We start from the raw sequence: 14,779 nt of genomic DNA, 5'->3' as shown, positions 1-14,779 counted from the left end.
CTGGAACAGTGCCTGGCACAGAGTAGGCACTCAGTAAACATCTAGGCATGAATGAGCCCCCTCCGTGCTCAAAAGGGAATTTGGGGCCCAGAGAGGGGCAGGGACTTTCCCAAGGTCACGCGGGGGAGCCGGGCCTCCTGGTGGTCAGATGCAGGACCCGCTTCACCGCATTAGGCTCAGCATGGCTGGCGTGCCCCTCCTCAGAAGCATGGCTCATTGGACGCCCCCGGCACACCTCCCTTCCCTTTTAAGCTGTGAGTGGTTTAAATGGTGAGCGCTGCTGCCTTTCATGTTCCAGGCTGTGTCCCTTCTCCTTCTGATCTCGGAAGCCGCCCAGACCCTGGTGCTGCTTGTCGGCCCCGCCCCGCTTAGCCCAGATCAGGAGGCTCAGTAATTGTGACTGATTTTCAAAGCCGCCTGGAGTCTCTGTAAGCATCCGGTGTCGGATTTGCCTCCCCTTCAAAAAGTTGCTCAAATGAAACAAACTAATTTAATTTCTGCTTCCTCTTTCCCCCTCCTGGGTTCCCCTGGCTTGTCCTAGTTAAGTCCCCACTTTTTCCTGAGCAGAATGTCAGAGTCAGTGGACCGGGAGAGGAAGGTGAGGCAGGGCTGGAGTTCCTTGGGGCCGTGCTCATGAAGCTGGGGGCTGGCGCTGCCTCCCACTCTCTGGGTTACCGTGAATGAGTCCTTGCCCTTTTCTCGGTCTCACTTTCCCCATGAGTGACACAGGAACCTTGCTGCTCCAACAGCCTGGGAGCCAAGCCCAACTTGCTCAGTCATTGACTTGCTATGTGACTGTGGGTACATCTCCTCTCTCTGAGCCTTGGTGTTCCCATCTGTTCAATGGGGATGTTGACATCAGTCCTGCCACCACTCGGAGTTGAAGTGAGTGAAGTGGTGATGGGCAAGCCAACATGGCGCATATGGGGCTGCACCTCCTTCTGGATCCCTCATCCCCATCCACTCTCCACCCCACAGCAGAGGGGAATTTCTAAAATGCAAGTTTGCCCATGTTACTTCCTTGCTTAAGCCTTTCCCAGGCTATGTGCTTCCCTCAAGTCCTTCACATATGATTCCAGCTTCCTTCTCCAGCCTTATCTCTCTCGTCATCTTTCTAGCCTTTTCCATGCAGAAACATGCAGTTCAGTTTTGGGTGAAGAGAGACAGGGCCATGTCTCCTTCGGCCAGAGTTTGAGTCCAGGAGTGAGGGCTGCTGGACCTGGGAAGTCAGGGCTTTAAGCTACTTCTCACTTGCTGTGTGACCTTGGACTCCTGCTCTGAGCCTCAGTTTCCCCACTTGCAAAATTGAGTTCTAAGTGCTCCCTGGGTCTTTGCCATGGACAATCTCCAAATTTATCTCTCTAGCTCAGACCTTGCTGCTGAACCTGTATACTGAACTGCCTTTTCCAAGATCTCTCCTTGGCTTTCTAATAAATACTTCCAACTTAGCAAGTCTGAAACCAAACTCCTGATTTCCCTCCATCCCCCCAAAATCTGTTCCTCCCGCTGTTCCTCCCATCTCAGTAAATGGAGATCCCATCTCTATAATTGCCCAGGTCAAAATCTCGATAGTCATCCTTGAATTTTCTTTCTCTCACGCCCCACATCCAATCTATTAGCAAATGCTTTCAGCTCTACTTTTGAAATATATCCAGAAGTTGACCTCTTTTCAATACCCTTACTGGTACCACCTTGTTCCAAGCCACCATCATTTCCTGCCTAGGTAACTGCAATATCCTTCTCAATGGGCAATCTGCTTCTGCCCTTACCCCACCTTCCCATCTAATCTTCATGGAACAGCCACAGGATCCTGTTAAAATTAAGTCACATCATGTCACTCTTCTGAACAAGCCCCTCCACTGACTTCCCAGCTTGCTGAGCCTAAAAGGCAAAACCCTGACTATGACCACGTGGCTGCGTGATCTGGTCGCTTTTCTGCTTCCCCTCAGAGGGAATTCAACCTTGGGACCTTTGCATGTACTGTTCCCACTGCCTGGAATGCTGTTCCCTAGGGCCCATGCCATCACTTCTTTCAAGTCTTTGCTTCAGTGTCATCTTCCCAGACCCATGATGTGTTAACTTGTTTCCTGCCTGTCTTCCTCGGCCAGAATGTCTGCTCTGTCAGAGAGCAGGGAGGCTGGTCTACCTTCTCCTCGCTGTGTCCCCAGTGCCTATGCATATCTGTTCAATGAATGAATGAATCCGTTCAACAGACACATAGCCTGTCACATACACAGGCTATGGCCGTGCAGGGGCACACCTGTGCACGTGTGAGATGCGTATGCACAGCAGGCACATGTGCACCGTGAGTGTGTGAATGCCAGCCCACACCCACATTCACACCCTCGCCATTCCCTGTTCTCCCACCATTCCTTCATGCTCACCATTTTCTCCGGTCCACTCCCTTCTCTTCTGTCACCGGCTGCCCACTCACTACCCACCAACCTGCCAGATCTGGTCCAATCCGGGGAAGCCAGGGCTGACTGCACTCTTCCCCCAAAACCCAAATTCCCCCGGCCTCTGCCATGTAGCTGCAGAGCTGGAAGGCCAAGTGAGAGGCAGTGCCAAGCCCTTGGCCACAGTATGTCAGCGACAGCACGTGTTCTAGGACCTAGGGCCACTGCTCCCTGTCCGGTCTGGCTTGCAGGTGACTTAGCCTAACGCGGTGGGGAAGGTGGCAGCTACTGGCTTGCCCCTCATGCCACGACTCCAGCTTCTACCAGGAGCCCTCGGCTAGGTGGGACCTTGATGGTCATTCCACTACCTGTGGGCCCTACGGTGGGGGAAGGCAGATTCATCCAACCTTTCCTTTCAGTGTCCCGCTGCTGTGTTTCTGAGGATGTCTGGGTCTGAAGGCTTCCTGCAGATGTGTGTTTCGGTGTGCGTCCTGCCTTTTCTATTACAACTGTGTGTGTGCGGCACCCCTGGTGTTTGCAGCCACACCTGGGAGGGGGTGGCTGAATCTGTGCCCGGGGGCTCGGCCACCTCTGTGAGCCTGTGTCCCCAGGTGGCTGGGTCTTGGTGTACTGGGGCTTCCTGTGGGCCGTGGAGGAAGCTGTCTGGAGGTTGTCGCGTCTGGCTGTGCCCATGCCTGTCTGCGGCTACGCTCTGGTGAAGCCCGACCCCAGGCTGGTAAAGATGTCTGGCTGTGGCTTTCGCCTGTGTCTAGGTAGGTGTCTGTGCATAAGCTGCGTCCACGTGAGGGGCTGTTTCCTGGGTGACGTTGCACGTAGCTGTGTCTAGTGTGAGGGCGTGTCTGGTTGTGTGGTGGGGTCTTGTTTCAGCTATGCCCACTCTGGTTGATTTAGGTTGTAGGTGTGCCCATGTTCGGTTGTGCCTGCATTTGTGTGGGAGTTGCGGCCAAGGGCTGTGCTGTGTCTGGGTGAGTTGAAGTCTGGGGAAGGGCCGTGTCCAGGTGGACAGCCATGCCTGTGTGTGTGACTGTCCCGATGCTGTCCACGCATGGGGCCGTGCCTGAGCCGGGCCGTGGACAGCCGAGCTTGTAAGTGGGTCTTGGCCTGTGCGATTCTGTGTGGGTGTATAAGCATGTCCAAGTACATCTCTGTGTTTGCACGTAGGTCCATGTCCACATAGGGACTGTGCCCGTGTATGTGCCTGAGATCACGTGTGTGTCTCTGTCCAGAAGTGCAGCTGCGACTGCCCGGGACTGTGCCTGAGTCCGTGTGGGCACCTGGGCTCACACCTATACCCTGTCTCCCCTGCCCCTCCCCGCAGCAGGCTCCTTCTCACAACCTGGCAGCTCCCCTTCCCCCGTTCCCCAGCTCCCCGCGCCCCTCAGAGCCGGCAACCCACCTGTGGGTGAGAGCTCGGCCACGCTGCCGATGTAGGGGCCGTGCAGGAAGCGGGGCTCGCTGTCGTTGATGTCCTGCACCTTGATGATGAACTCCGACTCAGGCTCCAGCAGGCGGTTGGTGGCGCGGTCCCGAGCTTGAGCCCGCAGCGTGTAGAAGGTTTTCTGTTCCCGGTCCAGGCGCTCCATGGCGTGGATGTCGCCCGTCAGCTCATCGATCAGGAAGATGGTACCAGCGCCCTCGCCTGAGATGGTGTACTTGATGGCCCCGTCACCCTCGTCTGAGTCCGAGTGGATCTGGGGAGGCAGGGTGGAGGCTGGGGTGGGGGCTCCTCCTGGCACTCCCCCTGGCCAAGTCCCACAGGGGGCCTGTGCCTAAGCACATCTCTTCTCTGACATACCCATTCTTCAGTGAAGACACTGAGGCTGGGGAAGTCACGTGTCATCCCGGTCCCAGGCCTCACTGTCTGGGCTGGAGTGCTTCACTAGCCCGCCATGGCTTTTCCCGCTCCAGCCCCGCCCCTGCAATCTACCCTCCCCTCTGCAGCCCGAGCTGTCAGCCTCAGGGGCAGACCTGAACACGTCCTCCCCCGCCTGCAACTCTCCCATGGCTCCCTATCGCCCTTACAAAGAAATCAGAACCACCTCCACAGCTCTCTGCTGCTTCCTCGAGCGCCCTGTCCTTATTTCTCTGTCTACTGAAAGTCTACTCATCCTGCGAGGCTCAGTTCAGACGCCACCTCTTCCCAAAAGCGTTTATGGATTCCCTCTCTGCCCCTACCTCCAACCCCACCATTCCCCTCCAAGATCTTTGCAATACAGAAAGTCATCATTATCACGTTCAGCCTGTAGGACTGCTGCAGCCACGCTTCTCAAATCTCAATGTGCATGCAAATCACCCGAAGATCCTGGTAAAAAGCAGATTCTGACCCAGGAGGTCTGGGGTGGGGCCTCAGAATCTGCATTCCTAACAAATTTCCAAGCTGCTGGCCATGACCTCACTCTGAGTTGTAGGTCCAGGATCCCTAGTCTCTGAGCCTCCGGAGGTATTTTCTTACTCATCTGGTACCTGGAGAGCCAGCCTCAGGGCTTGGCACATGCCGGGGACAGGGAGTTAAGGGACAGAGGGGGAAGGGGTTGCAAATTGGAGGAGCACCTGTTATGTGCCAGGCAGTGTACTAAGCAATTTACATACTTATCTGGTTCAGAGTTCTTTAAAAAAAAAAAAATCCCTACTAGGGGACTTCTCTGGTGGTCCAGTGGTAAAGAATTCGCCTTCCAATGCGAGGGATGCGGGTTGGATCCCTGGTGGGGGAACTAGGTTCCCACATGTCGCGGGGCAGTTAAGCCCGTGCGCCACAACTACTGAGCTTGCGCGCCTCAACGAGAAAGCCCGCGGGCCGCTAACTACAGAGCCCACGTACTCTGGAACCCGCGTGCCACAGCTAGAGAGAAGCCCGCGCGCTGCAACGAAGAGCCCACGTGCCGCAACGAAAGATCCCGCATGCTGCAACTAAGACCCGACACAGCCTAAAAAATTAAATAAATAAAAACAAATAAAATAAATATTAAAAAAAATCCCTACTAGAGTAGGTTTTGCTATCGCCACTTTGCAGATCTTTTTTTTTTCACTTTCCCACTGAGGATTAGAGAAATAGGATGATTTGCTCAAGGTCAGACTGCTGGAGGAACCGGCCTGGTCCACAGCCTGGGCTTTCTCACTCCATCCTCAGGCCTCCTGGGAGGAGCCCATGGCGGCAGAACAGGCAGTCCAGCCTGGTCCAGCCTCGGCTCCAGCATCACCTCCCTGTGAGTCCTCGCACAAGTCACTGTACCTCTCTGGGCCTCAGCTGCCTCCTCTCTAACATGTGGGTCATAATAGCACCTCCTTCCAGAGGTACCGGAGGGGCTAATTGAGCATAAAGTCCACATAAAGCCCTTAGCACCTTCCCGGCACCAGGTGACACAATATGTAACGGCCAGCCCGGCAGAGGCACTGCCCATGGAGTGGTGCTGCAGCAAAGCCCCTGCTGGTTCAGATGGGAACCCCTTGGATGCTGGATCACAGACAGGTCGGAGGGGCTGAGGAGGCTGAGGCAAGGGAGAGGAAACAGACTATGTACCACAGGTGGGGAGCTTTTTCACTATTTTAACAACCGGCACAACTATACCAGTTTGTACTAGCTGAAAATCAGCCCTGCCTGTGACATAATAAGTGTCCCATAAATGGTAGCTATCGTTATTATTATATTATTACTAAATGTTAGCTATATATAACTAGGATTTAATCCAGGCACTGTTAAGCTCCAGAACCCAGGCTGTTTTCACTGCACTGAGATCTCCTGGGCAAGGAACCAGCAGAGGGACTGTTCTCCCAAATAGAAACGCCCAAGTCCTTATCCTTCAACGTCCAAATCTCTGAGGCAGCTCTGAGCAGAGGAAAACGCATCCAATGAAGCTGGTGACCTTGGGCAGGTCCCTGCTCCTCTCTAAGCTTCCGCAAAGATGGGACGTGAACAAGAAAATCCCTAAGGCTCCTTTCGGGCCAGGACAGCATGTACCCCAGCCCACTCAGCAGGATAACAGGTGCCAATGAAATCACCATGAAGAGGGATGAAAGCCCACCCCCCGCCATGCAGGAGGAGTCTGAGTATAAATTCTGCTGGTGGAACTTTGTGTCTGAAGGGTGGATTATAGAAGTGCTATTTGGAAGATTGAATGGCCCATAAACATTTTCATATTTCATTAGCCGATTAATGGGCATCTCTCTCTTTTTGGCGAGTCTGCTGATTCTCAGCAGAAATTGCAAGGAGTAAATGGAGGCGTTGGGTGGAAACTTTCCGGGTCCCTGTCCTGTTATGGATTGCCCCAATTAATGCCCATCCTGGGCTCCACTGTGAAGCCTTCTTCCTGTCCAGTTACTGTTAATAGATTTCTCATAAGTGGCTGGATTGTAAAAACCTCATAACTCAGTTTAATACCCCCAATAAAATTATCTCAAGACATCAGCCCTGAATCACCGGCAGTGCTGGGGATGAGGAGACCTGTCTCTCCTGTTTGCTGTTTATGCTCTTCCTCCACCTTTGCCCAGGGGAGCTGGGGACAGGAGCGGGCAAACGTGTTCCCTTTTAGGGTGCCTCCACCCACTTCCCAATCAGACCTGTTGCGAGCTTTTATTTAATCAGTAAACATTCCCAAAGAGTGTGGGAGAATAGACACCATTTGGGGGAATGCTTAACACCTGTAATCTTATTAGTCTTCGTCACCGCCCTATGAAACATTATTATTATTCCCATTTCTCAGATGAGGAAACTGAGGCACAGGGAGGGGAGGTCATTTGCTTTGTCACCCAGCTAAGTGCAGGAAGCCAATCTCCTGATCCCACGGCTCACTAACGTTGTGATCAACCTGCACGGCTTGTTAATTGTACCCCTCTGGGTCTGTTTTTCCATCTGAGAAATCAGATCAAGTCCTCCCTCGCACAGGTGTGGTGAAGATGAAACGTGAGCATGTTGGTAATGACCTACACACTCTGTAAGTGGCTGTCTCCTTCCCTTTCTGTCTCCATCATGTCCCTGCTGCCCTTGACGTTTTATCTCAGACCCTGGCCAGGGATCACCTACCATTGAGGATGGGGGAGGAGGGAGCGGAACCCAGTAGTGATGTCACTGATGCTCTTCCGTGAAGCACGACACAGAGCTCACAGTGGGGTGCAGTGGCTACTCTCTGGGGACTGCAGAGTCCGAACAGGGATGGTCGGCCTGCGGAGAAGCTAAGAGCTCAGAGCGGCAGAGTTGGGCTGGGTTGGGGCTGCTCGCCCCACCTGCCTGGGTCCTGGCTCTGGAGTGGAGGAGACGTGCCTGTGGTTCTACTCCAGGAGGGTATTTCTCAAGAATCTCAGCTGTGAGGCTGGAGGACGGTGCTCTTATTTACCGAGCGCCTACTATGTGCCGGATTGCAGGCCTCTGCAGAAATCTAATTTAATTTTGTGGCATATGTAAATATCTCCCCATTTTCCAGGTGAACAGACTGAGATAGGCTTAGTTCTGTTTGATTCCAAAGCGCAGGTTAGTCCCTCTGCAGCCTTTGGAACCTGGTTAGTCCACTTACAACGTCTCTGGCTAAAGAAGCGGGAGAAAGGAAGATGGAGTAGGCTACAGGGCATTCACTGGGCTTCACGGCTGGGGGAGAGGCCTGTACCACCCTGTACCCGCACGCCATGGTTATCGGCGGCCTTTTCAATCTGAGCCTCTATTTTATGAATTTTATCATTTGGAAAAGGACTTCACGACACAGATCAGGAGAGGTGATGGGCCTTGTATTCAGGAATGGCCGGGTGCCAGCGTCAGCTTTGTCACCCACTTGTTGCCTGGCCCTGAGCAAGAGGCTACCCTCCTCTGAGCCTCAGTTTTCTCATCTATAAATGAAATGGATAATGCTTCCCCATAGAGTCCAAAGATTCATCAGATAATATGTGGGAGCTCCTGGCACACAGTGAGTGCTCAGTGAAGATGAGTTTTCTCTCCTTTCCTGGCACCTGGTCTCAGAAGAGATTGAGGGTCATCTAGTTCATTCCCCCATCTCCTGACACAAGAACCACAGGCTCAAATCCTGACCCACTGGAGACACAGGGGCCATCATGCAATATCTTCTTGTCTTTTAAACTCAGCTTGTTTCCTCCTTCAGGCAGCCCTCCCAGATGCCTTCCCATTTGCCCTCCCGCTGCTCTGTACCCCTGTCCCATGCACACTCCCCTCTGCTCCACACTCCCCTGTAACACCTTCGTGTTGCAATCTGTCTCCTCAGTTGTCATGGGGCTCAGGGGCAGGGACTAACTTTGATTTGTCTTTGTCTGAACTCCCCACGCCTGGCACACGCTAGCTGTCCTGACAATGCATGCAGAGAAAATACAGGGGGAGTGGGACAGATGAGTGTGAGTGTGTGTGTGTGTGTATGTGTGTGTGAGATGGTGAGCTCCCTGAGGATCAAGCATATGGCTGTTCACTGCTCCCTGGTCCCCAGGATAGGCCACAGCACCAAACATTGAATACATGAATAATGAAATATACAGCTGTCATTAGAATTCTCCAACTGTCTGCTGGGATTTCTGGAGGATCCAGTCACTCTGTTAAATCCCAGGTGCACCTGAGCTAGACTAGGAAGGTCAGTCACTGGGCACACTTCTAGACCCCCTACTGTTACCTCCTTGATAGCTCATAATGATCTTGGGACTCAGAGATTATCCTCTCCCCATTGTACAGTTTGGCAAGCTGAGGCTCAGAGAGGGCCCATATCGTACTTAAAGCCACACAGCCAACAAGAGGCAGCCCGAGGCCTGTCTGGCTCCACATCCTCGGTTCTTTGCATCGAGTGTAGACGGCCCCTGAGGGAATTCCCCCTCCCTAAGCCCCAGCCCTGGATCATAAACAACATGAAAAACACCAGAGTGATGGCTTCTCATCCTGGGGGGCTGAAAAATGGGATTTACGAGGCCATTAATTACTTCCTCCTAATTAAATCAAAATTAAATGCGAGCAGAGGTACGTTTTCCTTATTAAAGACAATTAAACGGACAGTGAGGCTACACAAATGAAAGGAGTCCAGGATTTAAACGGAAAGCAAATCAAATAAAAAGCCTCCCCTGGAACGAGGGGTTTGTTCATGTCTGTGCTACTGGTAAACCAGGAGTTCATCAATTTTCTTTAAATATTAGCAACTTAATTAAATCTGCTCTCCTCCTCACCTTAATCCTGTCGTATATCTAAAATAGATCTCACTGCCCACAGGAGTTGGTCATAAGTGCTGACCCCATAATTCTCTCTTTAAAAAAAAAAAAAGAAATTAAAAATCCTACAAAATCCACATCCAGCTGACAGAAGCCTCGGGGGAAATTACGGCTCGGAAAAGGGATTAGTCCAAGTACCCAGATTACATGGAAATGTTGGTAGGTTGCTTTGAGGGTGGGTGTTGTGAGAAGGTGAGGGGAAGAGGTGAGCCAGGCTGCCGGGGGTGGGGAGTAGGGGGGGGGGCAGGACAGCAGAGGGAGCTGTTGGTGTGGGGCCCTGGTGACAACGACCGGGGCCAGTGGTTCCTGCAGGTGCTGACAGGAGCCTGGCGGTGAGTGATGGAGGAGGCAGTTGTAAAATAGGTTACCGTTGGGTGCCCAGGGTTCACTCGGCTGATGGTGCTGTTGCTAAGCTACCTTTGGAATTCGGCAAGGACAGATGCTCCCTATGGCTCCCTGGGGCGGGGGACCGGGAAGCAGTGAATTAACTGAAACCGTGGAGAAGTCCTTTTTCCCTGAAGAGCGAGAGAGCATGGTATGAGTGTGTGTGTGCATGCATGCACACGACCACTTGAACAAATGTGGGACTTGGCTGGAAAGGGGACAGGTGGTTTTTTTAAAAGGCTGAGCTCATATTCCTAGAGCGAGGGGTGGGCTGGCAACCACGTCCCCCTACTTTGTGGTGAGAAACTAGGACATCAGGTTGCCCAGAAGGCTTTCGGAATTGGGGGCAGGGGTTCATAATATCTATGCATACTCTAGGTGGTGGAAATAACAGGTGAGACCCATCATAATAAAAGCTAATACTTACTGGGCACATACCAGGTGCTCTCCAGGTTCCTGACATATGCTAACCCATTGAATCCTCACCGCAACTCTTTGAGGAGGTGCCAGGTATAGCCTCACTCAGCAGATAAAGAAACTAAGGCACAGAGAGGTTAAATAATGTGCCAAGGTCAGAGAGGGAATCAGCAGCAGAGCTGGGATTTGAGCCCTGGCAGTCTGGCTCTGGTTGGCCTCCCTGAACCACACACTATACCATCTTTCACAAGAAAGGGTGCTTTGGGCACATGTTTGCAAAGAGATGGAAACTTCTCTCTCTTCCTGCATGGCGTGCTTTTCTGTAGGTGGCCTTGAGAGTAAGCAAGGAGGGGCTCTGGGTGAAGATGATGGAGGGGGAAGATAACGTAGTCATGACAGCAGTGGGGATGCTGCGAGAGGCTGCTGTGAAGACAAGACCCCCAGGGCTGGGCACAGTGCTTGGCTCATAGAAGATGCTTAATATAGGACGGTACCGTACAGCACAGGTAACTCTACTCAATAATCGGTAATGATCTATATGGGAAAAGAATCTAAAAAAGAGTGGATATATGTATATGTATAACTGACTCACTTTGCTGTATAGCTGTACAACATTGTGAATCAACTATACTCCAATAAAAATTTTAAAAAAAATTGCACTGGGCCCAGACCCGGTGTCAGGAGAGCCTCGTCTCTTGGGGTTGGTTCTACCACCGTGCTGGTCTCACCCCATCTCTGTTAATCCAAACTCTCTGGAAAGCTAACTGGCCTTGGCATGATGTTCTCTGCCTCTAGCCTCAGCTTCCCCATCTTCTAAGGCAGGGACTTACTAGGGTCCCCCCATTGCCGACAGACTGTGGTTCAAGGCAATAGGGGCGGCGTTTGACTCATGACGATAATGGCTAGGTGGATGCAGGTTGCAAGTGGTGAATCAGCGGCTGGTTTCTCTCATCTTTTCAGGAGGTGAGCGGCTGAGGAAGCCTTCTCAGAGCCCCAGCTTCCGGGTAGACAAGCGGGCTGAGGCGCCTGAGACCACGACAGCTGACATTCAGGGAGATGTGTCACAGTCCTTCCCTGACTTTCTGGGGCTTCCTGGACCAAAATCTCTCTCCCAGGCCTGGAGGTCTTGGAGATGTTTGGAGAATCAGAACACAGGTTCCAATCCTGGCTAAGCCACTTGCCCACTGTCTGCCTGCCCTCTCTGCGCCTCCAGTTCCTTGCCCACAAAAGGGAACGATTTCTACCTTGCAGTTTAAGGGTTAAGCGCTTCACGTGGGAATAATGAGAAAACAACAATAAGCAAACAACCAGGCCACAGGCCGAACACTTTCTGTGCTCAGTTTTCTTCTGTAATCCTTTCAACAACCCTCGGAAGTGAGCTCCCCTAGCCCCACTTTTACAGACGAAGAGACTGAGGTCCAGAGAGGTGAAGTAACTTGTTTCAGGTAATACGGTTAATGGGTTGGTTGGCAGAACCGGGCCTCGAGCTCAGGCGTGTCTGGCTCCAAAGTCTGCATCCCTAGCTACCTCACCATTAGCTATTGCCCAGCTGGCACTGGCTCCTCCTTCCCCCTCCCCTCACCCCATTCTACCAGCCCCACCATCTCACCGCCCTGGCTGGGAGTCAGGAGTCCTAGGCTCTGCCACTAGTTTGCTGGGTGACCTTGAGCAGAGACATGAACCTCTCTGTGCTCTGTCAAATCTTCACTTTGCTCTGTTGTGGGGATCAACTTCAGCCACATGTATGGAGGGGAGAGTAGCCAAGGACCAGGGATGACTGTATCTAGACCAGTGAGAATCTGGGTTTCCTGCAAGACAAACCCACAAGGTTTACATCAAACTTTCCTCTCCTCCTTGTCGAGGGTCCTGAGCCATGAGCCTTGAACTGAGCAGCCTGGTCAGCCTCCCAATTCTCAGACTCATTTAAGCACACAGGAAATTCCACAGTTGGTCCCCCCTCACCTCTGCTGACCAAAACTTCCTGGAAAGCTGACTGGCCTCGGCAGAAGCCAGAGAACTGTCCCTGGGCACTGCGCTGCTCTTCCTGCCCTATAAGCACCCTCTACCTCAACATCTCAACTGCGGACAAGTCTCTGAAAAAGCCAGGTTCCGTCAGGCCTCCATGTCTTTTGATAGGCTATGCCCTCTTCCCCATCAGCCTAAACTCCTACTCATACATCAAAACCCAGCTCAGGCATTTAGAAAACACTTCCATGAAGCCAGCCAACACATACCACTTATTAAATGCCTACTCAGTGCCAGGTGCTGACCTGTGAAGCTTTTTATGTACCAGGATGTCTCCAGCATCGCACCCATGGGGGCTCAGGGATTAAATGGATGAAAAGTCCTTCTCAGCTCCTTATACTCTTAGGGCACAGATCTTCTGCCACGTTAAGCAACATTTACTCAGGGAGTTTGAGAAAGCAGCTTTCATTCCTTCATTCATTCATTCAATGAACAATTTGTGAGCAATGTCTGTGCTAGGCATTAGGGATTTTATGGTGAGCAAAACACACGATCTAATAGGAAAGACATGCATTAATTGCATAATCAAACAAACACACGCATAGTTAAGTGTTATGAAGGAAAGATACCAGGACCTAGGAGGGCACATAACAGGGAGGGATGGCCACATGCAGAGGGGTCTGTCCCAGCCTGGTGTGGTCAGGGGCAGCTTCTTTCAGGAAGTGGCATTTGAGCAGAGGCCTGAGTGTGAGATAAAGTAAGCAGCAGAAGTAGTAGAACGGAGCAGGAGAGAGCAGTTGAGGGAGGCAAACAACCTAGATAAGGGGGGACGGGGCTGGCAGGAGCCTGTGGGAGCATCGGAGGGACCATCAGAAGGGCATCAGAAGGGTGTGTGGTCGGAAACTCAGAGCGAGCGTGGCAGCAGATGAGGCTGGAGGAGGAGCCGGTCTTGGCAAGCGGCGGGAGGGAATCTGGATTTGACCTCAAGTGCATGGGAAGCTACTGAAGAATTTTAAACACAGTGGGGACAGTTTGTGAGTGACATGATCAGATGTGCAAACTCGTTTCTCCATTCTAGATGCATCTAGCGACAAGATGGACTGGGTTTCCCTCCCTACTAGTACTCTTTGCTCTAAGATGCAGAAGGAAGAGGGACTAGAGAAGGATGCGTAGTAGTAATGGGAGCAGAGTGATGACCCTATTGTCTGCTCCTGACCAGGGGCAGCAGGGAGGAGGCAGCAGGGACTGGGATTTAGTGGGGGAGGGAACTGGGGTCCCTTGCGTCTACCAGCGGGCATCTGCGGGGTCCCGGGCGCGGGACAGCGGGTGCGGGGTCCCACTTTACCTTGCCCACGTACAGGGGCTCGGTGCCCGTGTACTCCTCCACCACGAAGAACTGGTTCCACACCCAGCCGCGCTTCACGCGGCCCGCGCCCGGCGCGCCGTTCTGCGCAGCCCCGTACGCCGAGGGCGCAGGCGTGCCCGCCGCCCACAGGGGTCCTGGCGGCGGCGGCGGCATCATCAGCAGCAGCAGCAGCATCGCGGGCGACAGCGCCGCTCCTACCCGGAGACCCCGACCGTCGGGCCGCGGCCTCATGCTTGGCCTGCGAGGGGCCCGGGCCCAGGAGCATGGACGGGAGGTAGCAGGGCGTCGCCGCTTGGTGGCAGGACGGAGCGGCGCCGCGTCACATGGTGGCCTTAGCGCGGCCGCCGGGGCGCCGCCCCCGACGGGGCACCCGGACAGGCCCGCGGCCCTGAACGCCGCCCAGACGTGGAGGCGCCCGGCTGGAGGGGGAGGGGGCGCGGCCGCACCCGGGGCATGGACGGCCCCCCGGGGTCCCCGCCCGCGCCCCCCTGGCGCCGCCGCGGCCGGATCACCAGGCAGCTCCTTGGCAGCTCCGGAGTCTGGGGTGCGCCATGGTCCCTGAGCACAGGGGTCCTTCGGGGACGAGAGGCCGTCCGGGCCAGGAGCCTGCGAGAAAAACAAGAAAACATCAGAGGAGGCTCTCTGCGGGGACAGGGCAGGTTGGGTCCACCTTTTTGTCCTCTAGGTACTAATTAGACATCTACCATGTGCCTGGCACTGTGCAGCGTGGGGCAAACAAGACAGAGTGGTTCCCGCCTCCTCGGCCCACGGCTTAGTAGCCCTGCCCCTCCCCCCCCCCCCGCCCCGGCTGCCCCCTTTCCACTCCCGTCGCACACCTCTCCTCTCCCCCGCTCTCCCAGCACGCCCCCTTTCCTCACAACCCCCGCATCCAGCCCTTTCTTGGTGGTTCTGGGCCAGCCCGGGTGCCCACAGGGGCAGGGACCTTATGAGCTGCTTTCCCTGCCCCCTGGCTGACAATCTCTCCAGCCCGGCCGACCCCATAGGAAACCCCCATCCTAGAGAGGAAGCTGCCCCTTCCAGAAGGGGTCTT

At 53.8% G+C, this 14,779-nt stretch overlaps 1 protein-coding gene across 1 annotated transcript in view; it reads right to left on the bottom strand.

The window, feature by feature from the left end:
• Positions 1-14,122, bottom strand: part of CDH22 (cadherin 22) — a 70,349-nt gene extending 56,227 nt beyond the window's left edge. The window contains exons 1-2 of the mRNA XM_027078162.1: positions 13,708-14,122; positions 3,814-4,108 (exon numbers count right to left, since the gene is read on the bottom strand). Of these exons, the coding sequence (XP_026933963.1) occupies positions 3,814-4,108; positions 13,708-13,959 (547 nt within the window). The 5' untranslated portion in view covers positions 13,960-14,122. The remainder of the gene's footprint in view (positions 1-3,813; positions 4,109-13,707) is intronic.
• Positions 14,123-14,779: the final 657 nt, after the last annotated feature.

The sequence above is a fragment of the Aethalodelphis obliquidens genome, unplaced genomic scaffold (assembly GCF_003676395.1).
Source record: "Aethalodelphis obliquidens isolate GAN/ISIS:26980383/991018 unplaced genomic scaffold, ASM367639v1 scaffold42, whole genome shotgun sequence".
NCBI classification, from domain to species: Eukaryota; Metazoa; Chordata; class Mammalia; order Artiodactyla; family Delphinidae; genus Aethalodelphis; species Aethalodelphis obliquidens.
Note: the sequence above shows the minus strand (reverse complement) of the source record. Positions and strands in the feature narration are given on the sequence as shown.